At 36.5% G+C, this 27,694-nt stretch overlaps 1 protein-coding gene across 1 annotated transcript in view; it reads left to right on the top strand.

The window, feature by feature from the left end:
* Positions 1 to 27,694, top strand: part of HERC2 (HECT and RLD domain containing E3 ubiquitin protein ligase 2) — a 113,838-nt gene that overhangs the window by 25,390 nt on the left and 60,754 nt on the right. Inside the window, exons 4-34 of the mRNA XM_086477113.1 lie at positions 3,733 to 3,952; positions 5,666 to 5,766; positions 6,568 to 6,724; positions 7,522 to 7,632; positions 7,942 to 8,113; positions 8,674 to 8,847; positions 9,459 to 9,647; positions 10,260 to 10,411; positions 11,254 to 11,411; positions 11,886 to 11,999; positions 13,378 to 13,629; positions 14,592 to 14,785; positions 15,335 to 15,535; positions 16,157 to 16,385; positions 16,460 to 16,584; positions 17,904 to 18,082; positions 19,060 to 19,244; positions 19,583 to 19,738; positions 19,991 to 20,176; positions 21,276 to 21,446; positions 21,553 to 21,656; positions 21,770 to 21,920; positions 22,512 to 22,726; positions 23,621 to 23,753; positions 23,867 to 23,994; positions 24,117 to 24,312; positions 25,319 to 25,455; positions 25,970 to 26,143; positions 26,219 to 26,355; positions 26,445 to 26,596; positions 27,040 to 27,231. Of these exons, the coding sequence (XP_086333239.1) occupies positions 3,733 to 3,952; positions 5,666 to 5,766; positions 6,568 to 6,724; positions 7,522 to 7,632; positions 7,942 to 8,113; positions 8,674 to 8,847; positions 9,459 to 9,647; positions 10,260 to 10,411; positions 11,254 to 11,411; positions 11,886 to 11,999; positions 13,378 to 13,629; positions 14,592 to 14,785; positions 15,335 to 15,535; positions 16,157 to 16,385; positions 16,460 to 16,584; positions 17,904 to 18,082; positions 19,060 to 19,244; positions 19,583 to 19,738; positions 19,991 to 20,176; positions 21,276 to 21,446; positions 21,553 to 21,656; positions 21,770 to 21,920; positions 22,512 to 22,726; positions 23,621 to 23,753; positions 23,867 to 23,994; positions 24,117 to 24,312; positions 25,319 to 25,455; positions 25,970 to 26,143; positions 26,219 to 26,355; positions 26,445 to 26,596; positions 27,040 to 27,231 (5,145 nt within the window). The remainder of the gene's footprint in view (positions 1 to 3,732; positions 3,953 to 5,665; positions 5,767 to 6,567; positions 6,725 to 7,521; positions 7,633 to 7,941; positions 8,114 to 8,673; positions 8,848 to 9,458; positions 9,648 to 10,259; positions 10,412 to 11,253; positions 11,412 to 11,885; positions 12,000 to 13,377; positions 13,630 to 14,591; positions 14,786 to 15,334; positions 15,536 to 16,156; positions 16,386 to 16,459; positions 16,585 to 17,903; positions 18,083 to 19,059; positions 19,245 to 19,582; positions 19,739 to 19,990; positions 20,177 to 21,275; positions 21,447 to 21,552; positions 21,657 to 21,769; positions 21,921 to 22,511; positions 22,727 to 23,620; positions 23,754 to 23,866; positions 23,995 to 24,116; positions 24,313 to 25,318; positions 25,456 to 25,969; positions 26,144 to 26,218; positions 26,356 to 26,444; positions 26,597 to 27,039; positions 27,232 to 27,694) is intronic.

Raw genomic sequence — 27,694 nt, 5'->3', positions numbered from 1 at the left:
ACATACCTGAAATATATATAAAATATTTAAGAGTGGAATTATTTAGTTTTGGTAGAAGGCATTCCTAAAATTGTAGGCATTTGAGATTGTGAAGGCAAGGTGAGAAGGGGGAAAGAAAATAATTTTATTACAACAGAATTCAGTAAACCTAAGTTTATGCTTCATGCAGGTTATTTTTATATAGTTCGAATCTTAGTGAGGCTAAATCATGTTTTCCATTAGAAAAAATATTTTTGCATACAATGTTTAAGTATTTGAAAGTAGTGTATTGTAACTGAACAGTTCTTCATACTACTAGTTTCTGAATATAAATACTTTGTGATTTGTAGGGATAACTTGAAAATGGAATTCTTTCCAGCCCTTTTTTCTTAAAAAAAAAAAAAAGGAAAGGCGTTTAGTTGATTCCTTTTCTATCTTCTATATTGTCTTAATTTGACTTTATTTGTTGATGTTGACTTCGTTGACAGGAAAGCAAAATAACTGTAAAATCCCTTATTTTAGAAAGCGCTATTTTGAAGTTTTGTTTTGTGAAGCATTGCGTAGTCCATGGAACTATGGACTGGTTTTGTATTAAAAGAGAATTGAACCTTTGAGGTATTTAAAACCTACAGTAATGTTAATTTTTTTTTTGTTGCCATTTGGAGCCAATTGTCCTATCAGATCATTGGGTAGGATGTTGATTTATCTTACAGGTTACCCTCAGGATGTATAGCTGAACCATTAGGAATTAATTTAGTAGGTGTTGCTACAAAACTGTTTGTTGGTTTGGTTTTTGGTTGTTGTTTTTGTTTTGTTTTTCTGCAGACACACAATACCGTGTGCATATGCAATGGCCAGCTCTAAAACTGGTACTGCTTGATGTGCTTACATTGTAAGTGCTTCTGTAGGATTCTGTTTTCTGTGCATTCAGAGTTCATCCAGCAGTTTGTCACCTATTGCATTAGGATGGCTGGGATGCTGGTAACAGCATTACTATGGCTGATAGTGGTTTGAAAGGCAAGCAGTTGTAGACTTTTGGGGAAAGTTCCTTGTAAAGTAATGGCTGGAGAATTGTTGGTGGTCTCTGCCTGTCCTAAGCGTTTCTTCCTCGTAGTCTCCATGATGTATATTCAATAAGCATGTTACTTTGAAATGAAGGGCTTTTTCATCTAATTCTTCAACTCTCAGGAATAATTTTAGAGGATGTCCACATTTAGAGAACTTGCCAGCCAGGAAGCAATGATGAATGCTGTAGCTCTGTATTACTTCATAGACTCTGCTGAGTCTGGCACCTAGTACTTGATTTCTGTAGCGCCAAACATAGACTTTCTCTTCCCCAAACATAAGCATTAATTAAGTGCCTTGTTTTATTTTTTTGCGTTGCTATTTCTTTACTTTTCCTATAGATTCATGAGATTGTAATGTTGGGAATGAGTCTGCAGAAAGAAATCGGTTGACAAAAAGATCAATGTTAAGGAAAGGGTCTTTGTGAAGTGGAGAGTGTGGTCATACCTTACTTCGTTGTTGTATTCTGGTGGTATTTAGAGGTTGATAGGACTTCAGTGTTCAGGAAGGGAGGGAAAACCCCCTGATTTTTATCTCTTCTGATGGTTTGTTTACACTGATCATGAAACTGATATGTCAGTGTTGACCATGCTCTGTTATGGTAATCTGAAGTGCAAAAGCAGTGTGCTGCAAGTTGGTTGTTTTTTTTTATATATATATTTTTGCTTACAGAATAAATGTTAAGGCACACATAAGGTAAGACCAGCAGCCTCAGAACGTGTAGTTTATATTTCGTAAAAATTTTTGCTTAGGTATTCTGTGTAATGCTAACACTTTTCGGCTGAGATTTTTCCCTCAAAATTGTGGTATTTAATGAAACAAAATTTTAGTTGAATCAACCTGGAGGTATACTTGAGCTTCATACAGGGTACTAATACAGTCATCCATTAAACCTGAGTAAACTTCTATATGGCCATAATGTAAGGGCCTTTGGCAGACATCTGTTTTATTTCGTGTGTTACTTTACATTGTGATCTGAAGTAGCTGTATGTATGTAATTTGTTGATATTTGACTGTGCTGTAGAGTTCTTTGGGGAATTTCATAGGGCTGATATTAAGGACAGTGTGGCTTTTTTGTTGTATTTCTTGTTGATTTTGTCATGTTTCTTGTTGTTTGAGTCAAGGTATGAATGTGTATAATAGCTGCTATTGCTTTTGTCTACTTTTTTTTTTAAGGTCCAGACTGCAAGGAATATTTTTTTAATCTATTCTTACTCGTTGAAAAAATAAGTTGTTCCTCATAGTCAGGTGGAAAGTTGTAAATTGCCTCAGGGAAGGCAATCTAATACATTATGAAATGGTGAAATGCGAGTAGCAGTGTTGAAAACAGGCTGGGGTGATGGTTGACAACAAACCGTAAGTGACCATGCAATGTGATCCGTTGGCAAAGAAGGCCACTTGAATTCTCTGCTGGGTACGCAAAGATGCATGACAGAGTGGGGACAAGGCTTTGAAATACTTTGTACAGTTACAATTGCAAAAAATGTTTTGCCTCGTTTGATAAATTTTCAACTCTAGAGACTACCATTAAGTGTGTCTAAATTTCAGTAGCTTGGAGGCAGCTGTTCCAAAAAATGTGTTCGTTTTGTAGGGTTTGTTTATGGTTATGTGTTTTATTATTTGTTTTTAAGGTTGTGTCCATCTTGTCACAAACACTGTTACATATATGCAGACAGACGGGGGGGTTTTTTGTACCCATTAGTCAGGTGTCAGTTACAACAAAGGTACTTCTGTAGCAGCCAGGCAACAACAGTAGTTGGCTTAGGGACGAGTACAGTGATTCAGTGCAGAGTGGGATGGCCCAGTGATCAGACTGTTAATAAAGGGACAGAAAAGAACCCGTCTAAAAACACACTTTGTTGATGTTTATCTTAGGAATTAAAGCTACACAGAATGTAAAAATGCACAATTTCCGAATTTTTATTTAACTTTTAATTTTTTTTCCTGTTTGTTTTTTTCCCTGTGTTTTTGTGGTTGTGGTGTTGGTTTTTCCCTTTTTTTTTTTTTTTTTCCCCTTTTTGATTGTGTGCTTGTTACCATCTGTTGTTAGATTTCTAGGACTTTGGGCTGTTGACTGCTTTTTCTAGTTAGTGAAGAATTAATCCTCTAGTGTTGGTACATAAGTCAGATCTTTTATTTGCTAATCGTACTTGCAAGCATCTTAAATTTCTGACATGATTTGTTCCAGAAGATTAGCAGCTCTTGGCAGTGATCCTAGAGCTTCTGAGAGTAGTTTTATAACTTCTGAGAAACTTAAGATAATGTGTATCAGTGCAAAATGAAAGCATATCCTTGTGGGGACTTGGAAGGTTGTTGCCTGCACTTAAGAGAAGCCTGACTCTGAGGTCGGGTAATGATAAGAATTTGCTGTCTAACTTGTTTTTTTGAAATGCATAGATATTTCCTATGACGTTTTAATTTCAGAGATGAAATACGAAGGTTCAGATATGTGCACCCAAAACCAGTTTTGATGATAACCTTTGTCTAAACACCTGTTAAGTATGACTTTGAGTATGTAATACTGTGGATTAGAAATGTGCCCATGAAATACGGAAACAGGGAGTTTTGCTGGTTTTTGAGCTTCAGACTTCTGGTCAGTTCACCGTTTTCAATTTGTCTTCATTTTTCTTGATACTTTATATAACAAAGGTGAACACCCATAAACCAATATCTTTCTCTGATTCTCAGATGTGAATGAGTTGAAGGAGTGCCTTCACGTACTAGTGAAGGAACAGCAAACTCTGGCCACACAAACTGCTACAACAGCTCTTTCAGCTATGAGGCTAAAGCAGAGGCTGGTTATCCTGGAACGATACTTCATTGCATTGAACAGAACAGTTCTTCAAGAGAATGTCAAAGTTAAGTGGAAAAGCAGTAGTATTCCTCTGCCAGCTGTGGATAAGAAAAGGTAACACGTGCATGAACAGGTTAATACATTAGGAAGGTCATATACAAAGGTTATCAACCTGTGTGTGAGAGCTTAATGTGGTTTCTTCCTCCTAGTGAAACATAAGCAGCAAAGAAACTCTTCTTATTTTTTAAGATGGTTTTATGTGGTGTTATCTGCCGTCCTGCTTGGCTGATGCTTGCTTGTAGTGTCTGTGTTTGTACTGTTTTTATTGATCTACATTGCTGTAGGTGCTATTCTTTGAGCTTTAAATATACTTTTATTGAGATATTAATTTTCTTCTACTCAGCTAGACAGTATGGAGAAGCCTATTTCAGAAATGATGCTGATGTAGGTTGCACAGTTCTGATAACATTAATATATTTTTTGTCAATATTTGCTCAGTTGAGGCACAGAAATTAAAAAATACAAATACATAGAAGTTGAACATAGTTTTCCTTAGCTTGGGTGAGAAATGCTGTAATTGTACATTTTATATGAAATTGTTTACAGAGAGCTAACTGAATAAGAAATTGATTACTTTCCATGTCTAGATAGTTTATTGACCTAAAAATAGAGAAATCTTATCAGATGAGGCATTAAAGAAGCTATTCAGTAACTGAACAAGGTTGCTGTCTGACAGAACAAGCAATTTGGCCAGGGAGATTTTTATGTTAAATTGTCTCTAGCTTCAAAAATGGAAGGAGATAGTAAGTAGATATCATGAGTAGTTATTATGGGATTGTAGTTCTGACAATGGTATCTTTCTCTGAATAGTCTGTTCTCTGAAAATTTTTTTTCAGTTCTAATTAAAAAGAGTTTAAATTTTTTCTTTCTTGAAAAAGTCCTAAGCAGTTCACTTTCTTTTGATGTGAGATTAAAAAGAAAACAGAATTGTTGGTGTCTTTCTGAGAGTAAGCAGTAGGGAATTGCCTGTTAAGTACAAAGGAAAGATTACTTAAATTCATGTGATTGTTTGCATTAAAAATTACTGGTATTTCTTTTATTGTAATTGTTTCACTAAAGCTGTTGTTTTAGTTTTCTGACCCATAAGTCTGTCTCTCTCCCTTATTCTCTTTCTCTTCCCCTTCTGGGAGGGGAGAGGGGTTACTAAGAGTGTAACTCATATGTTAGTGGCCAGCCCAGCCTCAACCCTTGACACTTCCCTACACACACCAATATAGAAGCTGCAAAGAGAGATTCGTAATATTGATACTTGAATGGAAAGATAAGAAATGAAAAAATTGATGGAACTAATTATTGGTAGTTGAGGAGTCATAAAAAATGCCTGTAAGCGTAGCTTATGCAGTCCAAATTAACTAGAAATATAAACTTCCTGAGTAAATAATGAGTACATGAAGTGTCTTACATCTGTAAGATATATTTTGAATACACCATAGTTTCACTCTGAGTAACTACAGCCGTCTTTCTGATGGCAGTGATGTCAGTCTAGTCTGTTTTTCCTCTGTGAAGCTTTGTCATGTTGAGGGTTGAGTTGGTTGTTCTTTGAAGCAGCTGAAGATGAATTTTGGTTGTTGACATTTTGGTCACCTTCATTTTCAAGAGACAATTACAGTTCTTTACAAATAAAAATTTTATCATTATATATGCGTACACATAGCTAAATTATAAAATTGTTGAATATACAAGGTATACAAATAATTACTAATATAACTATATATTATTATTATTACATAAATTGTATTGAGACAATAAGTATGTAATTTTATTTAGCCCAAGACCTGTAGGCAAAGGCGTAGAAGGACTTGCGCGTGTTGGATCCCGAGCAGCACTTTCATTTGCATTTGCGTTCCTTCGTAGAGCCTGGAGGTCAGGTAGGTTTGATCTGTAGCATATTGCATGCATTTTTCATTAGAAGACAGTTGATTCATTAAAGCGTGTGTGTGTATTAAATATTTGCATAGAACTACACAGTTATAAATGTTAGATTTGCATAATTGTGTTTTATGTTTATGTGGTATTATGCCCAACAGTGCTGTTACTGATCAAAGCTATTGAAGCCAACCATCCAAGCCAATACAAACGCTGTGTTGTGCTGGGATACTTTTATGCTTAGGAAGGCAAATTGAGATTTCATGAAGAGAATGTATTTCTAATTCCAGGTTTCAGGAAAGTTAGATTTATTCTTTGGGCAGGGTAGATCCGCTGTATTACTACATGACAGTAGCAGATTAAAAAAGGAGTTTGGAGCAGTAGTGTGAAAATTGTGTTTAGTTTGTGTACTTGTCAGTGGTTGTCAAATTGCAGAGCTTGGCACACTTGTCATCTGTGCCACTTTAACCTACCTGTTTGTATCAGTCTGCACTGTTTGTTCAGATGGCAGCTGTTTGGCTCCCTCTTTGCCTAGCACTTTCTAGTTGTTCTTCTGATTTCCTCGGCAGGTGCATAGTGGGATGAGCTGGTTTAAGAGTTGTCACCTTTCTGAATATGTTTTTTGTTAAGCAGTTTTTCAGAAGTCTTGCAGTCAAAATGTTCATTTGAAAATTGAGAACTTTGTACATGTTATTAAGTAACTTGGAAGCTTGAGGGTAAAAGAATCCATAAAACATTGTATATGAAAATTTGTGTAACTTTTGTAAAGATGGCAGTGTAACTACGACTACTGCGTTCCTTAGGTGAAGATGCAGACCTGTGCAGTGAATTGTTACAGGAATCACTTGATGCACTACGAGCTCTACCAGAGGCATCACTTTTTGATGAAGGGACTGTATCTTCTGTATGGCTGGAAGTGGTGGAAAGAGCTACTAAATTCCTAAGGTCTGTTGTGACTGGGTAAGTTTCTTTTTTTGAGCTTCGCTGAAGTAGCTGTTAGATGGTAAACTTGCATCTCGTAGCAGCTGATGGTATAAACATAATAGTTTATGGAAGATTAAAAAGATTGTTTTCCTTTTCTAACCTCATACAAGCAAGCATGCAATACATGAACGGTTGAAATGATGCTCTTTAAATAATGATTTAATTCCTTTAATTGTTTCAGAAGAATTGGAATTTGACTATTTGGAATTGCTGCATGTAGACTTACCTGAAAAATAGTGTTTCACTACTGTAGACTGAATCCGTATGAAGAGTGCTGTGGTAATACAATATAGGTGTACACTTAATTGTGCATTTCTAGTATAGGAAAATAATGCAGACTTCTGTGCATATGAGGGGAAAATACGCTCATATTGGACTTAGAGCACTCCCCCACTTTTCCCTGTTAATTGAGGAGGCTTAAAGTTACCACTTTACAATAGTTACCAGAAATTAATTGTCTCTTGAATACTGGAACTACATCCTTATAGTGAAAATCACAAAGAATATTGAATTTCACTGTCAAAAATGTTTTTCATGTTCTTAGCATATTTAATAGAGCTATAGAGTAGGTAGTGAAGCTTCGGGCAATTGTGAAAGCCTAACTGCCGCTCTAAAGATTGGTATTGTGAAGAATGCGTCAGCTTTTCTCAGCTGCTTTCATCACCAATTTTGTATTTTTTGGTCAGTTTAGTGGTTCTTGGTGTGTTGTAGATGCTTTTGGTAAGCATATTGTTTCTAATTACTTCTTAATTAATGTATATTGTTTGACTTAGAGATGTGCATGGAGCTCCCAGTACCAAAGGGCCAGGAAACATTCCGTTACAAGACCAGCACTTGGCACTGGCCATATTGCTAGAACTGGCAGTGCAGAGGGGTACGCTGAGGTAAGACGTGTAAGCATGCTGATTTTTAACCATCACTGTCTGTTGAAACGGCCTGAGCAGTGCCTGTCTTCAGTTTTCATGGGTTTAAGTTTAATGTAATAATTATTGTTCAAAGCATATGAACCTTTTCTGTAATGCAGTGGCTAGATTGCAAAATCTATTTTTGGTATTTCGATAATCTGTTTAAAATGGAAAGCTGTGACATCTGATATTACTAAACTTAAAAATGTAGAAAGTGAATTGTATGGATAACCTAAAATAGTGTTTTAGCAATGCTTATTGATAGAAGATGTAAACTTTCTCTTTCAGCCAAATGTTGTCCGCAGTTATGTTGTTGCTTCAACTTTGGGATAATGGAACGAGGGAAACTGATAATGAGCGATCTGCACAAGGAACAAGTGCACCCCTTCTGCCTTTGCTACAAAGATTTCAGAGTATAATATGTAATAAAGATGTGCCCAATACTGAGGAAGAAATTCAGGTACTTACCGTTGGATTATTTGAAAGGATCATTATGTTATCAAATTTCAATTAGCTGACTAAAACAATTATAAAGTTATCCAAACAAATTGGCAGTGGTGTTTTCCATGCAAGATGTGTATACACAACTGTTGTTTGGTTTTCACGTGTTCGTTTGAGTTTCTTGAGCTAGGAGGAGGAATGTCATGGTACGGTTAGCGGTGAGCATTGTGCTTCAGAGTTAATGCTTTTGTGAGATGTGGACAGTTAACTTTTCTGCATATTGGGATTGTTTTTATTTAGTTGAATTTAACTATGACTCCTAGTGAATATTACTGAGGTTGATAAAACGTGCGTTTTAGTATGTTTGTAAGTTTTTATTATATCCACAATCTGACTATATTTTCCCAATGCGTGTTTGGAATTTCCTCTACTGTCAGAAAAAGGAATGTGCAGAGTTAATTTGATTTCTCTTAAACTTGTGTGGATACTCAGTATGTCTACAATATATTGTGTATCTGTACATGTAGTGGCATAGAAATAACTTGAATATTCGTCTGACTGTTTTTTTTTCTTTTCTAGCTCCTGACTTACCCTCTGAGTCCAAATGAAAGTTTTCTAAGGTATCTGACTTTACCACAGGACAATGAGCTAGCGATTGATCTGAGACAAACAGCTGTAGTGATCATGGCCCATTTAGATCGTCTGGCGACCCCATGTATGCCTCCACAGTGTAGCTCTCCTACGTCTCATAAGGTAACTGTTTGCAATGTCAAATTTTTCCTAAAACCGTAACTGATTTTCAATTTGGAAGGAAAACGACTCCTAAGATTCTTCAAATTTCCTTTTGATTTTCACAAGGTAATCTTGAGTTGCCTAAGTTTGCCATAATTTGGTATCTTTTATTACGTTGGCCCTCTTCCGGTCAGCCTTGGAGTACAATTATATGGCTTGTGAACCGTTCTTTCTTACCGCAACGCTATGGCTAATTCTGCCATAGTTTGAGCTGTTCCCTGTGTTTATCAGAGTAAAGGCTCAAGACCAGACTTTATAAATATTTGGGGTCTGACGTATTTAAAAGAAAGAAAAAAGGAAATGTTAAAACTTCCCAACTTGAAAAATCTCTGGACCCTTACTGTAGGTATTTATAGCTTTTTCAGTACCAGACTAAACTGAATATGATGCATGCAAGTCTTTATTTTTTTTTAATATCTTCTAATAGGTTAGCTTTATTGACGGCTGGCAGTAATGACTGTCACAAATTTGAGTATATTTGGCATATAAAGGTTTAAAAAATAATCTGCTCTATGCATTTTGTTAAGTTGCATATTTCAAAATTCGTACTTACAGAATTTCTTATTTTCTAGGGATCTCTGCAAGAGGTTATTGCTTGGGGTTTAATAGGTTGGAAATATTATGCTAATGTGAGTGGTCCAATTCAATGTGAAGGACTCGCCAATCTTGGCGTTGTGCAGGTTGCCTGTGCAGAGAAACGTTTTCTAATATTATCTAGGAATGGACGAGTGTATACACAAGCGTACAACAGCGATACTCTGGTGAGTATCATAGAATAAATGTGCTCCTTTAAGTATTTACAGTATCTTGGAAGAGTAGATGGAGACATGCTGATTTTTATGAGCTTCTGTTTTGTTGTTTTTGAACTTTCAGAAATAATGGTTTTGATTTCTTGTATGGATTGAATGAAATGCATCTGGTTTCTATAATTTCTGTCAGGCTAGAAGTTATGAATACAATGGTAATTGCTTTCACTGGTATATTGGCCTTGGTAACAACTTTAGAAATTGGCAGATATGAAATGGATTTTACTTCAGTGATGTAAGCCTGTGCCCAAACTGTGTAGTTTCTCAAACAAAACTATACTGTAACAGAAACATTTGGCACTAAGATTGACTGTAAGAATAAGATAAACATCATTTTCATATATCCTGGAGACCTTACAAGGATGATAACAAAAAAGGCATTGACTTTGTCAGACTTGAAAGTGGATTTGACCTTTTTTTTTTGTTCTTTGTACCTTCACCTCATTAATTTGATTGCACAGTTTTGGTAAAACCTTAGGAAAACTGTACTTAGTTATTCTGTAAGTAGGCAAGTGATAGAAAATATAAAGAGTTTTTGTAAGTGTGTTGCTTTTGTTTGGTTCACAGGGACCACAACTGGTGCAGAGTCTAGCTTCTAGGAATATTGTGAAGATAGCAGCACATTCAGATGGGCATCACTATCTTGCTTTGTCAGCAAATGGTGAAGTTTTCTCTTGGGGTTGTGGAGATGGTGGAAGACTAGGCCATGGGGATACAGTGTATGTAGTAAAAATACCGTAACATTTATTTGCCAGTGTTCTGAATTCATAGTAAAATCTATTTAGTTGTGTGTATAAGCACATACAGCATTTGACATTCATCTCTGTTAGTGAATAGAAGTTGCATTCTCCCTGCTTGTTTTCTCTGCCTGTAATATTCCCAGTTCTGTGTTAATGCTGCTTTCTGCAATGCTTGTAGATGGAGCATGTAGTAGTGGCTGCACTGCTATTAACTCTTTTATTCATGGTTTTATGAATCCACAACACATTTTGTCTAGAAACATTGACTCACATGTAGGTGTGGGGTCATCATTTGCTATGCAGTTCTTTGAATATATTATTCCTTTTTTTCCCCTGTGTTAAACAGTAGCATACATTACTGTCCTGCTTTTGTGTAGGAGCAGTCTTCTACGGGGGTATTCTGTAGCGGGTGTACATCAATATATTTTAGACGTTTTAGTTGTCATCCCCCAATGCTGAATTCCCTATAAAGCAAAGAAGTTACTACACAAGGGTTAGCAGTGTAATGAAATAATTGTTAAAATATAGTCGTTAAAGATAATGGTTTTTTATAATAGATTTTTTTTTTTTAACAAATGCTGCATTAATTTAATTTGAAATAGAAATCATAGTTGTCAGACATTCCTTCAGTGGTTTTTGTGTTGTGGAACAATCTGAACTTAATTTTTGGCTTATAGCTCTATTTACGTCTTGATGTTTCAGACTAGTAATAAGGTTTGCAGGTAGAATTGCAGCAATTTGTTTTCTAACAAGTATGTCACACCTTACTATCTACTCATCAGATCACCTTTTGTGAAATATGTCGTCTTCTTTTTAAATAGCCCTCTGGAGGAACCTAAGATGATATCTGCTTTATCTGGAAAGCAAGCTGGGAAACATGTTGTTCATATTGCCTGTGGAAGCACTTACAGTGCAGCCATTACTGCAGAAGGAGAGCTGTATACATGGGGACGAGGAAACTACGGCAGGCTTGGTCATGGTATGTTCCTTGATATCTTAAAGATAGTTGTTTGTCAAAGAATTGTTTAATGCCTATCTCAAATGATCTTTTATCCAACTTACCTAAAGCTGATTTGAGAACCGTGTGTGGTTTCACCTGGATTGAAATAGTTATGGGAGGGATTGTCGCAAAACCACTAAATTTCTGAGTTATGTGAAAATAGGCAATTGGATGGAGAAGAAAAATCTACACTGGTCTCTGTTCCCTTCCTTGTGAAGCAAAGATTATCTCATGGGTTAAATCCATGTTAGGTACTTAAGAAACCATATGGGAGCTTAGTCATGATGCTCAAATCTGAAAACAGAACCAAACCAACATCCCGCCGACTCCCACACCACAAAACACCAAAAAGCAAACAAAAAAAATAACCCCAACAAAAAACCAAAAACAAACCAAAAGAACCTACTAGGCCTTTTTGGTTTTGCTTCTCACAGAACTACTTTTGTTTTGAAGGTTCCAGTGAAGATCAGACCATCCCAATGCTGGTCACGGGGCTGAAAGGACTCAAAGTTATTGATGTGTCCTGTGGGAGCGGAGATGCTCAGACTCTTGCAGTTACTGAAAATGGTTAGTAGCAAAATACAACTTGACCCTTTAAGTGAGCTTACCTTTTCTTCCTTTCATTCTGAAGTTATTTATGCTGCTTATTTCTAGTGGCTTGAATTCTGTAAGAATTTGAAGCTAAAATTCCTTTTGGAGAAGTATATATGTGCATTTATACCTTTTGCATATAAGGTATGCATATATATTTCCATGAATAATGTGCAGTATATTAATTACAAATATGCAAACATACATTTCAATTTATGGCATATATATTTAAAATACACATGTCAATGTATAATACACACACAAAATATTACATATGTGTACATACGCATCTAAATTTTATTCATTATTATATAAGTGCAAATAACTCATTTTGTCACGACAGCCAGAATTTTGAGCAGTAAAGTTGTCTGTGTTAACCCATGCGAAGTGATAAAAGGGAGGCTGTATTGAAATTCTGCTTCTCAGCATCCATGAGCGAGGTGCCTAGGGTGAGACTGATTCAAAACTTGAATTTCACTGTGTGAGGTTAAGCCCCAAAGTCATCCCTTAGAAAGCAGATAGTTCTTGGAAGCTAGCTGTTCTTTTAAAATATAGCTGGTTATGGTTATGTGCAGTATTTAAAAGCTGAAAGATTTACTCATTCAGGAAGTGGAAACCAAGATTTTAATCCCCCCCACGCCTGCCTTGGTCTCCTTCTTGCATGCTTCTATTGCTTATCAGAGTACCTTAGACTAGCTTATGCAAGTAGGGAACGTAAATGCATCCGAATGTAAAATAAGACTTTCTTTTTTGGATGTGCATGGGTTTACCATTCTTGAACCATAATTTTATTTAGCGCAGATGCAGAATGACCTGACTGTTTCTAAGTTCCTACATCAGGGCTTACGTTTAGTAGTGCATTTCAAAACAACATGATAGACAATGGCACTTTCAACTTCATTTTGTGAAATGGTTGAACGACAAGAACTGAAAATTAAAACAGATTTCGCAGACAACTGGCCATTTGATGTGGGAAAAGATTTTGCAAGTTTTTATTCATAACACCTTAGAATAAAAAAGGGAGTTTTTAACTAAAGATCATACTACAGGATTCATTTGCAGTAAATCCTGTACTTCGTATGTTTTTAAGAAGGACTTTCTGTACACTGATGAATTTTCAGTGTGTGTTGTGTTACACTTTTTATGTTTAGTTCTATCAACATGAAGACTTTGCAAATTGATTTCTTCTTATTTTCATGAACAGTTAGAAATTAATTTGTAACGGCTATTCTTAAATTACAATTTGAAAATTGTACTTATAGAATCACTTATAGAGTTTTAAGAACTTGTTTGTCAAAACAGATACATGAGAAAGCAATGCAATATTTTTTGTTTTCTTTCTCTTGATTTAAAGGCCAGGTCTGGTCTTGGGGTGATGGAGATTATGGCAAACTGGGAAGAGGAGGCAGTGATGGTTGCAAGACTCCCAAGTTGATAGAAAAACTTCAAGATCTGGACATTGTGAAAGTACGCTGCGGCAGTCAGTTTTCTATTGCTTTAACCAAAGATGGCCAGGTCTACACCTGGGGAAAAGGTGACAATCAGAGACTTGGGCATGGAACGGAAGAGCATGTTCGATATCCCAAACTCCTGGAAGGCTTGAAAGGTAATTATAAGGGCTGGAAATACTCTTGAAATTCTTTTTGCTGTTGTTGGAATCTTTTACTAGACACTAATGGTATCAACTTTAAGAATGATGATGCCATGCACTCTGTCATATTTTATGCTGGTTGCATTGAAAAAGATAATAGTTCGCATTTCCCGTCACTTCTGCATTTAAACCTTTAAAATTCTAGCAGACTTAAGAGACCCAATGTTATGCCTACTTTAAATGCTGCTTGTCTTGTGTTCTCTTTATTCTTACTGCTTTTCTTCTATTAGGTTCACAGAAATGCTTATTTAAATATTTTTGCATTGTCATGCAAATGAGTGAATAAATACATATATATATAAAAATATAAAATTCTATATGTATGCTTAGATTAAGGCATGTGAGTGAAATGAATGAAAATCACAGGCAGCAAGTAATGTCATTACAGTTGTGTTTGTGCCAGTACTTTTGCCTGGTTTGTAACAGAGTGAAGATTATTTTTTGCATTTGTGAGAAACCTGAGGTTCTGTAGGGGAGGGTGAGGAAGGAAAACTTTTATTGCTCTGTCTTTCCTAAAATTGTTATTCATATATGATGAATGATCTAACTGAAAGTAACTTCTGAACTGATGACTATGATGTAACTTTACAGTCTCTATTCATAGTTGGGGAGATCTTTTAATAAAACTTTCCTGAAAAAGTGTCTAAGTAGAAGGGATACAAAATAGAAGATTTTTTTTTTTTAAACTTGTAAACTTACTTAAGCTGTCTTTTAAAAATCTTTAAATATTTCCTTGGTTTTTCTTTTGCTGTACTCTTCCAATCCACTACTAAGGCAAAGGTGAGACTCTTGACATCCATAATGTGTTCACACTTAAGTATGGTTGTAATTAGCACAGTTTTCCTTGCCTCCTGATATTTTTCTTTCAGTGATTGTAATCTTTAAGTTATATTTTCAATATTTGACTTTTCTATCAGGAAAAAAAGTGGTAGATGTGGCAGCTGGATCTACTCATTGTTTAGCACTGACTGAAGATAGCGAAGTGCATAGCTGGGGAAGCAATGATCAGTGTCAACATTTTGATACTTTGCGGATCACCAAACCAGAGCCTGCAGCACTCCCAGGACTAGACACAAAACATATCGTTGGAATTGCTTGTGGGCCTGCTCAGGTAAGTTTTATTTTTGAATTGTTAATTACGATTTGTCTTTGTCTCTCACTGACACTAGTTCTGTACACTAACGCCGGTTCCTCTTTCTGTGTTTACATGACTTTTCTTATTCTTATTTCTTGTTCTCAATAAATGAAGGCTTGGAAGAAACAAATCTTGTCCAGTTTCTCTGCCAAAAAGGGACGACTGACTTTCCTTCTGTTGGGTATTCTGAGAAGTAGCTGTTTACCTGTTTTGTTTTTTATCTGGTACAGCAATTGAAGAGTTGTCGAGCAGAATGTTTCCTGCAGCAAAGATAGTGAGGTATCTGGACTGGCATACCAGCACTTTGGAAAATGTGATAAGAGTTCTGTTCTGGGATTGGTGGGGTTTTATGTATGTTTACAAGGGTGCAAGTGGAGGGTTCTTTTAGCAGATGTGCTGATACTATTTCTACATCTTTTATTACTGTTCGAAGGCAGATGTTGGCTTTAGACGCCTGTCTCTAATCAGTGTCATCTTCTATTTGGGAAATAACTGTTGAACTTCATATATTGTTTCCATTTATAGAGTTTTGCTTGGTCATCATGTTCAGAATGGTCAATAGGCTTGCGAGTGCCTTTTGTGGTGGATGTTTGCCCCATGACATTTGAGCAGCTAGATCTGTTACTAAGACAAGTGACAGAGGGGATGGATGGCTCCTCTGACTGGCCCCCTCCTCAGGAAAAGGAGTGTATGGCTGTGGCAACATTAAACCTTCTAAGGCTTCAGGTACCTTCAATTTCTTGCACGTTGAGCAGTCGTTAAGCTAAATGTTTCAGTAAATTGCTTGGAAATAGTGGATTTAATGTGCTTTAAAACATTTTTATTGGTTTAGAAAATAAAATAAGTATAATATCACTTTCTACTCTTTGAAATTTGTCAGCTAGTGTTTTTTTTTCTTCTCAACAGCTTTTTGGATCTCATTAAAAATAACTATAAAAATAAAATGTCAATGGATTAAGTGTTGTGTAGTCATTCAATAAGCCCATACACTGAGAGATTTTGAGCATTTCTAAGAAATTTAAATGGCATTTTTAAGAGTGGATGTCCTCTTTAGAGGGTATCTGACAGTCACTGAAGATGTGTTACTTTTAGCATGCTGTCATAAAACAGAAACAGTTTAGGTTATTTTTAGGTGGTTATAGTTCAGAGTTTTAGGGGATGTAATTAAATATAGTTCATAGTCTTTGAGTATTAGCTTAAATTCAATATGGGTTTGGGCAAGATAGCATTTCCCTTTACTTTTACAAATTTACAGATGAAAGTTTGTGTCTTGGTCAGTGAACTTACTCAATTGCTCCAGGATTGACTTTTTTTTTTTTTTTTTTTTTCCCCCTTTCTTCTTTTCAGCTTCACGCTGCCATTAGTCATCAGGTGGATCCGGAATGCCTTGGCTTAGGTTTGGGCAGTATCCTGCTCAATAGCCTGAAACAGACAGTGGTAACATTAGCAAGCAATGCTGGTGTTCTTAATACTGTGCAATCGGCCGCTCAAGCAGTGCTGCAGAGTGGATGGTCTGTGTTACTGCCAACAGCAGAAGAGCGGGCTAGGGCGCTCTCAGCGCTCTTACCCAGTGCAGGTTGGTCCTAAGACTTAAACCTATTTGTTTTGTGCTTGCATTTCTAGTTCATTAATAGCTTCTTCCATTCTTAGTTTCAGGAAATGAAATGAATGTAAGTCCAGGCCGTAGATTTATGATTGACCTCTTGGTGGGCAGCTTGATGGCTGATGGAGGCTTAGAGTCTGCGCTGAATGCTGCTATCACTGCAGAAATTCAGGTATGTTTCAGCAGCTTTGCAGTTCTGTATAAACAGAAGAAGAAAATCTATCAAGTGTTTTCTGAAGTTTGTGGATTGATGTTATCCTCTTTTGACCTGAAACTTGAGCCAGTGTTTGTATGGAAGCATGAATCATATTCTCCTTTTAGTAGAGTGTTTCTTTTTGTTGGCTAGAGTGGTGATTTTAACAACAGTAACAAACTTCTTCAAAAAGCCCTTTAATAGAAAAATTTTACAAAGCGCTGTGTACCTTTCTATGGGATTCTTTATTTCACCTGTCTCTCCAGCAGAAATTTCATCCATATTACTTACAAATTCAAGATGGATGAATTCTTTGCAGCATCACAAATTTCCATAGGTTCCATTTCAAACTGGTTCAGATGTTTAACAGCTGCTGACTAGTTATACAAAGGATGAAAGAAACATTCTGCGTGTACTGTCTTTATTAGCCTCCAGGAGATGGGACATCTTCTGCACAGACTGCTTTAAATTGCCATATTTATGTATGTCTGTGGAAACAAAAATATGCTTTTCCCTTGCCTCTTCATTTGTCTGATTCTTCTAAATACATTTTCTTCTTGGTTTCTGTCCACTGGTGATAAGTGGGGAGGTTTATGAGGCAGAGCAAATACATATATTAAGTTTTGCTTTAATACATAGACTAGCATTAGCATTTGCTGTTGTATTTAAATACATGCAGGACCTCTTGGTTCTTAACCAAGTCTCCTGGGGCATGTTTATGTTACAGCGTAGGTCAGATATGCTGGAGCCAACTTCTGATACATGCTGAAAGTGATCTAGGTGTCAGCGTACAGCACCGCACAGGTTAATTTATGCTGTCTAAAACTTGGGTGAATTAATTTCCGTAGAGTGCTGTATGACTATAGCTCAGTAGCAAATGTAACCCAGGTTCTTTTGCAGTGGGCTGTATTTGTTACTTTTATAAATACAGAGTAAACATGTCTTCAGTTGTGAACTGTGCAGCAGCTACTGGCATGTTTAAACATACATAGAACAGAAATCAATTGTTAACTTAGCTTGTTGGGAACTGAATGTGGAGTTGTGGAGTTTGTCTCCTCTTGTTTACCTTCACACCCCCAGCCTCCCCTTTCTTTTTATGTTATAATTGTTTAAAAAAACTTGTGCCCATGCAGTTGTTACGGAATATACCATACACATTTGTCTGGTAGGAATTGTGTTATTTCTGGTATAGGTAAAAGTAATTTTATCTTGTTACCCTGGATAATTGTTAGTAAAATGTTTTGTAATGACAGTAGCAGTTTGCATGTTTTCTTTAACTTGATTTGATTTTTTTTTAGGATATTGAAGCAAAAAAAGAAGCACAGAAAGAAAAAGAAATTGATGAACAAGAAGCAAATGCATCAACACTTCACAGGAGCAGGACTCCATTGGACAAAGACCTTATTAATACTGGAATCTATGAATCTGCAGGAAAACAAAGTTTGCCATTAGTTCAGTTAATTCAGCAGTTACTAAGGTAATTGCTTTGAATTTTTTACTTTTTGCTTTTATTTTTATACAGGAGATCTGTTTAGAAGTTTTATGTACTAGTCAACTAAAGGATGACTAATTTTGATTAGTAAATAAGTAGTCTTCTGCTAGCATTTTAACTCCTCCGAATTCAAAATATTGATCATTCTCCTAGCTGGTCTATAGTTCTGCCGTTTTACGTTTGCTAGGGAGCAAAGTTCTATAGTTAATTACCTGATTTTAGAAAGACTTACTGCCTTGCTTTTATGAGTTTCGATACTTCTTCCTGTAGTCTGAAAGTCTGTGTAACAAATAACAGGACAAACATTCAAAAGCCTCTCCTTACAAAGTATGAGAATCAGCCTAGATTTCTTTAGAACTGAGTGCTTTGACCTGTTTATTTAGAATGGAATATTTTGCCTCAAGGAGACTGTAGCCAGGGCTGTAAGTGAGGAAGAAACCTGAATTTTAAATTCTTGACACTGAGAAAGAACTGTGAATGCATGACCAATAGGATCCAATAGGATGTTAAGAACAAAACTTCTTTGTCAGCTACAGCAGTATTTAATATGTAGCATATGTACCAGGAAGTAATTAGGAGATTATTAAGATATTTATTGTGCTTTTTCACTTAATTCTGATGGTAACCATGTAATTTAATCGGTACAGAGACTCTTTTGAGCTAATAGTGCCGTGACTTTCATTGCAGCCCTTCACTGAAAATTGTCAGATTATGTTTTTTTGTAGTGAGTGATGACAAAAAAAAAAAAAAAATTTATGAATCCTTTAAACAAAATGCCTCCACAAAAACCATTGACGTTTTGGGTACTATGGTGCAAACAAGGGAACATCCTACAAAGAAACTTCGCATAGGTTTCTTATAACGTTGTGTGAAATTCTAGCAAAAGCTTAACCTGTGTTTCTGTGAACTGTCTTCACTATCGGCTCCCTTTAAGTAGTTTACAATACTTTTATACCAATTAGGAACATCGCTTCACAGACGATAGCCAAACTGAAAGATGTTGCTCGTCGCATTTCTTCCTGCATGGACCATGAACATTGTAGCAAAGAGAGATCCGCTTCTCTGGACCTGTTGCTCCGTTTTCAGCGTCTGCTTGTTAGTAAACTTTACCCAGGAGATTGTGTTGGGCAGGTCCCTAATACATACAGTAAGTTATTATAAAAACAAACAACCAAACAACCAAAACAGCCCCTCCCAGCATTTTTGTAATACCTCTTAATTTATCTTGTCTCATTTATCAGCTGAGTTGCTGAGTCTGTCTGAGAAGTCTTTGAAAGCAGCTTTTTTGAGTTGCTTTCTGTAAAAGAAAATTTCTCTTTGGAAGCTAACAGGATCCAGATAACAAAATTTTTGAAAAGATGTGGTTTCTTAATTCAGTGCTAATACTGAGTGGCTGCATTTCAGAAGAGTTTGACAGCTTTCGAAATTTGTTTCTTAAATATGACTATGGAGTGGTTTTCTGTGCTCTTCCTCTGTTTTATACAGGCCCTGACCTCTTAGGTGTTGGTTCTTTACTGAAGAAATACACGGCTCTTCTGTGCACTCACATTGGTGATATACTTCCTGTGGCAACCAGCATTGCTTCTACTAGTCACAGGCATTTTGCAGAAGTATCTCATGTTGTGGATGGAGATTTAACAGGTAGGTTTTTCTTTGCTGCTCTCCTTCCCTTCCCTTCCATGAAATTGCAAAGTTATTGTAGATGTTCTTGAAAGTTCTAACTGACTGAAAAAGAGTCAATTTAATATTTTGATTAATGGGAGAGAAGGAGGGCAAATTTGATGAGGAAGGCAAGAGCTTTGTACTAAAGCAGTAATAGAAGGTAGAGTGTATTGCTTGGTGATTTATTTCCAACATAGGTCTTGAATTAAAACTCTATCTTCTGTGTTTTAGGCATTCTTCTTCCAGAATTGGTGGTTTCTATAGTGCTACTCCTCAGTAAAAATGCTGGATTAATGCAGGAAGCTGGTGCTATCCCTCTGTTGGCTGGCTTGCTAGAACATCTGGACAGATTTAACCATTTAGCCCCTGGAAAGGAAAGGGATGACAATGAGGATTTAGCATGGCCGGGAATAATGGGTATGTACTAGTAGCATCTGGACTGTTTATTTATGTTTTCGTAAAGTAGATATATAAAAAACTGTGACTGTTCACAAATGACTCTCAGGAAGGGAATTCTACTTCATAGTACAAAGTTTTATTAATCAATTCATATGGCAGTATTTATTTTGATCAATAAATTCTTAGGGAAATTATGTACAGAGGTAGGATTAAGCAGAGCACAAATGCAACTTCTTAAAGTAGTTCACATCATTTTGCGTTTTGAGTGTGAAAAGTTGCAGTGAAAACGTGAGTAGCATTTTGTTACTAAGTTCTATCAATAACATAAAGGGAGAGTAATGTGAAAGCTTTGAAATAAGGAAGTTTTCCCAGGGCACTTGGTAATATGAGTGGTGTCTGGGGTGAAAAGGGAAGCAGAAAACCTGTGTTTCTGACTGTCAGCGTTTTACAGGTGGAGAGAGGAATGAAACATGTTTGGCATAACCCAGGAGAGCTAAAGGTCACACTGCTAGACAATAGTGTGTTGGGGAGAGCAAAACCTATGTGAAAATTCACCTGCTGGTCTAACAGAGCAGACTGATGTGAAGACACGCGTGTGTGCAAACGTTACTCTGATGTTACTTGCCTGGATGAAATTATCTTTAGTTTGAAATAGTTTACTGATACGTAGATTGGAACAGTTCAAACCTTCCTTCTTTTATTTTAAAAAATTCTGGATTTGGGCTGAAATTAAATATACAGCCTTGCAGGCAAGCATGTAATAAAACTGTAGTAATTTTTAGGGACAACTGACTAGAGCAGTGATTTTGTCAGAACGCTGATTGTTCTTCTCCACCTCCAAACAAAACAGCCGTATAGTTGAGCAATGCTAGGTCTTTGGCAGTGTGACGCTGGAGATTAGTGCATAAAAGGATAAAGCATACAGAGAATTTAATTGCGTAAGATGTAGATGGGAACATATTAATAACTGTTTTGACTTTTGAGCATATTGGAAGGCAAAGCAGGCTTTGAACAGAAGTGAAGAATTTGGTTAGGCAACTATTAAAAAGAAGTTCAGAAAAAACTTTAGTTTCTGTTTTCCTGTTGATAAATTTGCTATTCTGTTGTATATCTGTAGGTTCATTTTTTACTGGCCAGAGCTGCAGAAATAATGAGGAAGTGACACTTATACGTAAAGCTGATCTAGAGAACCACAACAAAGATGGAGGATTTTGGACAGTGATTGATGGGAAAGTGTATGACATAAAGGACTTCCAAACCCAGTCTTTAACTGGCAATAGTATACTTGGTGAGAATCAGCAACTGAATTGAAGACACAAATTACTTGTGTTTCAAAACTGTATGGCATAAACAGGTTTTTAGATATTATACTGACGACTACATTCTTTCTTTAGCTCAGTTTGCAGGTGAGGACCCAGTTGTTGCTTTGGAAGCTGCTTTGCAATTTGAGGACACGCGGGAGTCAATGCATGCCTTTTGTGTTGGCCAGTACATGGAGGTAAAAATGTTCTATGTTGTGGATACACACTTTCTAAAGTAAAATATTACTTTGCTTTCAAAATTCTTGTCAGAGCTCAGTTCTAGCTTTCAACTCCTATTTCTTTTAATTAGCCTGACCAGGAAGTGATTACCACACCAGACCTCAGTACTTTGTCATCACCTCTAATAGACACAGAAAGGAATTTGGGTCTTCTCCTTGGACTGCACGCTTCCTACCTGGCAATGAGCACACCACTTTCTCCTCTGGAAGTTGAATGTGCCAGTAAGCAGAACTTCATTTTGAGCTTAAATAAGTGATAAATACTTGTCAAAGCATGCAAGAAAAAGACACAGGCCAAATAAATTAATCGGAAATCTATCACCTCTTTAATCTTGCTGTCTTCTAAAGAAGTTCTCTATTCTAGTGTTAATTACCACACTCATCAATGTCCAGTAATTTAGCGATATTTGAATGGGGATTAGATAATTTTGAACAGTTAAATATCCAGAGTTTTGTAATATGCAAGATAGAGAGAATATTGGAAGAGAAAGGAGACTGTATAGCACAGTTATCTCACTCATTTGTGTTCAGTTAAGAGTACCTGAAGCATCTGGTGTTGGTGAATACAGGGTATAATTCAGTTTTAATCGCAGAAAAATAGCTAAGGTTCTCTTACCTCTAAACAGGTGACGGCTGCCCTGTTATTTAATTTTTCTTAGTTGCAGAACCTTTTTTTTTTTCTGTGACAAAGTTTCAGCAAATGGAAGAGCAGCTAAACCTTGTTTGAAACACTGCATTTCATTTGAGGTAATTGTTGAGTCTTGGTAGCTTAATTTTTCATCAGAATATACATTTGTATTTTCTTCCTTTTAGAATGGTTGAAGTCATCTATCTTTTCTGGAGGCTTGCAAACTAGTCAGATTCATTACAGTTACAATGAGGAAAAAGATGAAGACCATTGCAGTTCACCTGGTAACACTACCCCAAATAAATCAAAACTCTATACACATCGATTAACTTTGAGTGACCATTCACAACCTTTTCTCCAAGCCATTGCAGATAATAATATTCAGGATCACACTGTGAAGGTAAGCCCACAGGAGTGCTGTTCACAAAAAATGTTGCTAAGGGTGATAGTGGTGGCCGAAACCCTTTTGTTGGTGAAAATTCTCCAAAAGTAACAGCAAAAGAATTGAAAAAGTTATTTCAGGATTACTTTTTATGAAGGGGCTGGTTGAGTACTGCTAATGGATAAAATTTGTGTATTTCGTTTAATATCATGACAGTACAGTTTTTTCTTTTGAATTTTTGAGTGGGAGAATTAAAAATTTTAATATATTCTTACCAAAAAAAAATAATTGACAATACTTTACTTTTCCCTGTCAAGTTTTGGTAGTGTTGACAGACCCCGTTCACCTCTAGTTGAACCAAGATAGAATTTTCTTTGTCAAAGTGCAAATGTATTTTGTGTGTCAGGTGCAGGTATGCCTTTGTCTTAAAGTTCCTTTGTGCCTTGGGGTTCAGGTTTCACCTAGTTGGAATTGTGGATATCATGGAAACCCCTAAGATTCTGTAATACCTTCAGGTTTTCTAACCTTTTGAGTTCAGTTCATTTATCAAAAGAACGCAAATAAGTCCTTGGGGGGAGGATAGGGTAGCAATAATGATGAGTCAAGAGAAGACAATTAAAAATTGTGTTAGATGACCTGGCTATCTCAGGAAGAGATAAAAGCAGTAGTAGCTTTGTTCCTTGAGCCATGTTGTTCTTCATACAAGAAGAATGATACAGGTTATTCTTTGTAGTGTTGGGTTGTAACTGCTGTGTACTAAATAGTGCATACTGAGCGTTGTATCTCACTTCTGGATGTTAGTTCAGATTGCGGAGGTTATTCAGGGTTATTTAAATGCTGGCTGCAGTATTTTGGGTCCTTTCATTGTATTTAAAACCAAAGTTAAATAGAGGTTGTTGTGTGTTTTTGTAGGACTTCTTGTGTCAAATAGAGCGATACTGTAAACAGTGTCACTTAACAACACCAATCACATTCCCTCCTGAGCATCCTGTGGAAGAAGTAGGACGTTTGTTATTATGTTGTCTTCTGAAGCACGAAGATTTGGGTAGGTAGGCTTGTGGTATAGCTGTCCTAGAATACATTTTGGACCAGATTAAACTCTGCTATGGATGATTGTTTTTGGAAATGCGTATTCAAAGGTTGTCTTTTCCCATTAAGGTCACATAGCACTGTCTCTTGTTCATCCTGGTACCCTTGGAGTTGACCAGGTAAAGCACAAAACCTTACCGAAATCTGTAGTGGATGTGTGTCGTGTTGTCTACCAAGCAAAATGCTCACTGATTAAGGTAAGCCTCTTTCCTGCTGAAGCTTAGATTATTTTTTATTTGACATCTTTTATTAAAAAGTTATATATTGTTCATTTTTTTGTATATTAAACAGTGACCTAAACTTTGAATGCATTTTCTAGACCCATCAAGAACAAGGACGTTCTTACAAGGAAGTTTGTGCTCCCGTCATTGAGCGTCTGAGATTCTTATTCAATGAACTGCGTCCTGCAGTTTGCAATGATCTCTCTATAATGTCTAAATTTAAACTTCTGAGTTCCTTGCCCCGATGGCGGAGGGTAGCTCAGAAAATAATTAGAGAAAAAAGGAAAAAAAGAGGTAAGACAACGTTAATGTTGTATTTTCTTTGAAACAGTGAAAATCAATCTCATTCCAAGGTTTGCTGTTCTGTATTTGAGACTCTTGTTTGCTAAAGCATCAAAGTCATTTGCTTTCTGCTTCATTTTCCTGAAGTTTTCTAAATCAATGGTTATGTGTCAGTTTGTACAGCAAGGACAGGCAGACAGGAGAGTCAAGTTTAGGTGAGACATGCTTCTTTGTGTTCCAGCATATCAAAAATGATCCATCAATATCAGTCCCTCTGAATTTGTTTTAGTAAAGTTTAACTAGATTTAACTAGAAGTGGCATCTTATTAAAAATCATGTTTTATTAAAGCAGTGTTGTCAAAGAGCTATTTAACTGGAGATAAATTGATGTGGTGAACAAACAGTAAAGTGCTTTTGAAGTTGGTCTTTAAAGATAAAAACACATTGCAGGTATTACTGGAGCTAATTGGACAATAGTTGGACATAGAATTCACCAAGAATATATTTCAATTTTATTACAAGCAGATCTTAAGCATTTTGAATGCTTAGGTTATCATGCAAACCTAAAAATGTGACACTGTAAAATGTTATCAGACTACATGAAAGAAACACAGAATGTTGGGATTAGAAGGGACCTCGAAAGATCATCTAGTCCAACCCCCCTGCCAGAGCAGGACCACCTAGAGTAGGTCACACAGGAACACGTCCAGGCAGGTTTTGAATGTCTCCAGAGAAGGAGACTCCACAACCTCTCTGGGCAGCCTGTTCCAGGGCTCTGTCACCCTCACAGCGAAAAAGTTTTTCCCTCTGTTAGTGTGGAACCTCCTATGCTCCAGCTTGCACTTGTTGCCCCTTGTCCTGTCATCGGCCATCACCGAGAACTGCCCGGCTCCGTCCTCCTGACTCGCCCTTTATGTATTTATAATATTAATGAGGTCACCCCTCAGTCTCCTCCAAGCGAAAGAGATCCAGCTCCCAAAGAATTTTTTTTTTTTTTTTTTTTTTTTTTAATTTCTAGTGCCAAAAAAATCTGAATCTGCTGATGTGGAAGAATCCAAAATTGGAAATGAAGAGAGTGATTTAGAAGAATCCTGTGTGGTATCTCACAGTCCTGTACCTATAGATAAAAGGCCTATACCAATCAAATCACCCAAGGTAGGAAATCAGATTATCCTTGTGAATAAACATAACAAGAGGAAAAAATACGAGCTAAAGCATTATTGCTATAACTTGATATTTAATATTTAAAAATGGTATTTGGGGTATATAATTAAGTATGGCACATTGTTTTAGTGAAACCTGGAATAATTCTTAAAAATAAGCTTGTGTACTGCATATTTAGAATATGTAATGATACCTTCTCTAATTTTCAGATTATTGATAATCTTAGAAGTGTTCAGGTAAAGCTTCATTTTAATATACAAGGTTGTGATGGGTTACTTCCTCTTTTTTGAATATTAATGCATTTGAAATTTTATGTAGCAAAACAAGATGATAAGTTATGAATAATACTAAGCTCTTTCCTGGCTTTGAAGAAGTTTCCTTGCCCCCCCCCCCCCCCCCAGTATTTTAAAGTTGGAGATGGTTTTAAATGAAATAACTTACAATTTCAGTAATTTCAAATTAAATTGTTTAAAATGTTTTAACATGCTATCTTCCTGTTTTGCAGGATAAGTGGCAGCCACTTTTGAGTACAGTTACAGGTGTCCACAAGTATAAATGGCTGAAGCAAAATGTCCAAGGCCTATATCCGCAGTCTGCCCTCCTTAACACCATTGTTGAATTTGCACTTAAAGAAGAGCCAGTGGATGTAGAAAAAATGAGAAAGTGTTTATTAAAACAGGTAAAATGGTTGAAAATGGGCTTGCATGTGTTAGCGGTTTACATAAGTATGACAATTTATTTTTCTCTTTTGCAGTTGGAAAGAGCTGAAGTTCGTCTGGAGGGAATAGATACCATTCTGAAATTGGCAGCAAAAAATTTTTTGCTCCCATCTGTGCAGTATGCTATGTTCTGTGGATGGCAGAGGCTGATTCCAGAAGGAGCCAATATAGGGTAAAACTTTTTGTTGCTTTTGCTTTCACAATTCTTCAGTAAGAAAAAAAGTACTTACTTTTGTCATTATTGTTTTTTTTTTTGTGAAGGGAACCTCTTACCGACTGCTTGAAGGATGTTGATCTGATCCCACCGTTTAACAGAATGCTGCTAGAAGTAACTTTTGGAAAGTTGTATGCATGGGCTATTCAGAATGTCCGGAACATCTTGCTAGATGCTAATGCAAAGTTTAAAGAACTAGGTGAATCTCATTTTGTTGCTGTTGGCGGGGGAGAAAACTGTTTTAAATGAAAGTTTCTGCTTTTTTTTTTTTTTTTCAAGTTCCCTATAATTGGAATCCTAAGATCAGTTCCCTTGGTTTGTGCTGAGAATTACTTTGACTTTCTGTCTGTCCATGTGTTGTTCCACAGCCCCCCTGCCCCCACTGCTGATTCCACTTAACTCACTTTTCAGTGTTTTAAGAGAATGTTGTGGATTTCCCAGCAACAGGTGATTCATTACTTATTAGTAACATTTCACCATTAAAATCTAAATTATAAAAAGTTTCTTGGAACTTCAGCTTGTAAATTCTTAAAGCCAAGCAGGGAATAAAAAAATATTTATCAGTCAAACAAATCTATAACCTATTTTATTGTAGCTCCCAAATGTCAGCTGACTTTGCTATTTATGTTACTTTTGAATTAGGTGTGCAGCCTGTTCCTCTACAAACAATTACTAATGAGAATCCAGCAGGACCAAGTCTTGGAACTATTCCACAAGCACGTTTTCTGCTGGTCATGCTCAACATGTTGACGTTGCAGCACGGTGCTAATACCTTGAGCCTCCTACTTAATTCTGGCATGCTAGCATTGACGCAAACAACGCTGCGGCTGATAGGTACAAGACCTTCTTGTTTCTTGTTTGGAAGAAAGCACGTGTTTCGTAAATCTCCTGAATTTTTTACCTGTTGGTGTACACAAACTACAAAATGACTTTGCTGCTTAAAGATAGTACTTAATGCTATTTACCTTTACACTGGTACAAACCCCACATCTGTAAGGACAGTTGAGAAGGAAGTTAGTTTGACTGTGGCCTTTATTCAGTCATTTTTTTTTTCCCAAGCCCTTGCTTTGACTATCCTTTGCTAGAATTTAGGAGTGGTAGCGTAGTTTTGGTGGAAACACTACAAAGAAATTAAAAATTGAGAATTTAAAAGAAAACCTTAAACACTGACTGCTGCCGAGTCATTCAGTTTCATTTGTTCTACGTATTAAAACTGTTCTTAGTCTGCATGTTTAAGCTGGAAGCTTCCTTTGGTTGTTCTGTTATAAGGAGTTCTGTGGTGGTGTTTTCACAGAAT

Source organism: Leptosomus discolor, chromosome 1, assembly GCF_034619465.1.
Source record: "Leptosomus discolor isolate bLepDis1 chromosome 1, bLepDis1.hap2, whole genome shotgun sequence".
NCBI lineage: Eukaryota > Metazoa > Chordata > Aves > Leptosomiformes > Leptosomidae > Leptosomus > Leptosomus discolor.
Note: the sequence above shows the minus strand (reverse complement) of the source record. Positions and strands in the feature narration are given on the sequence as shown.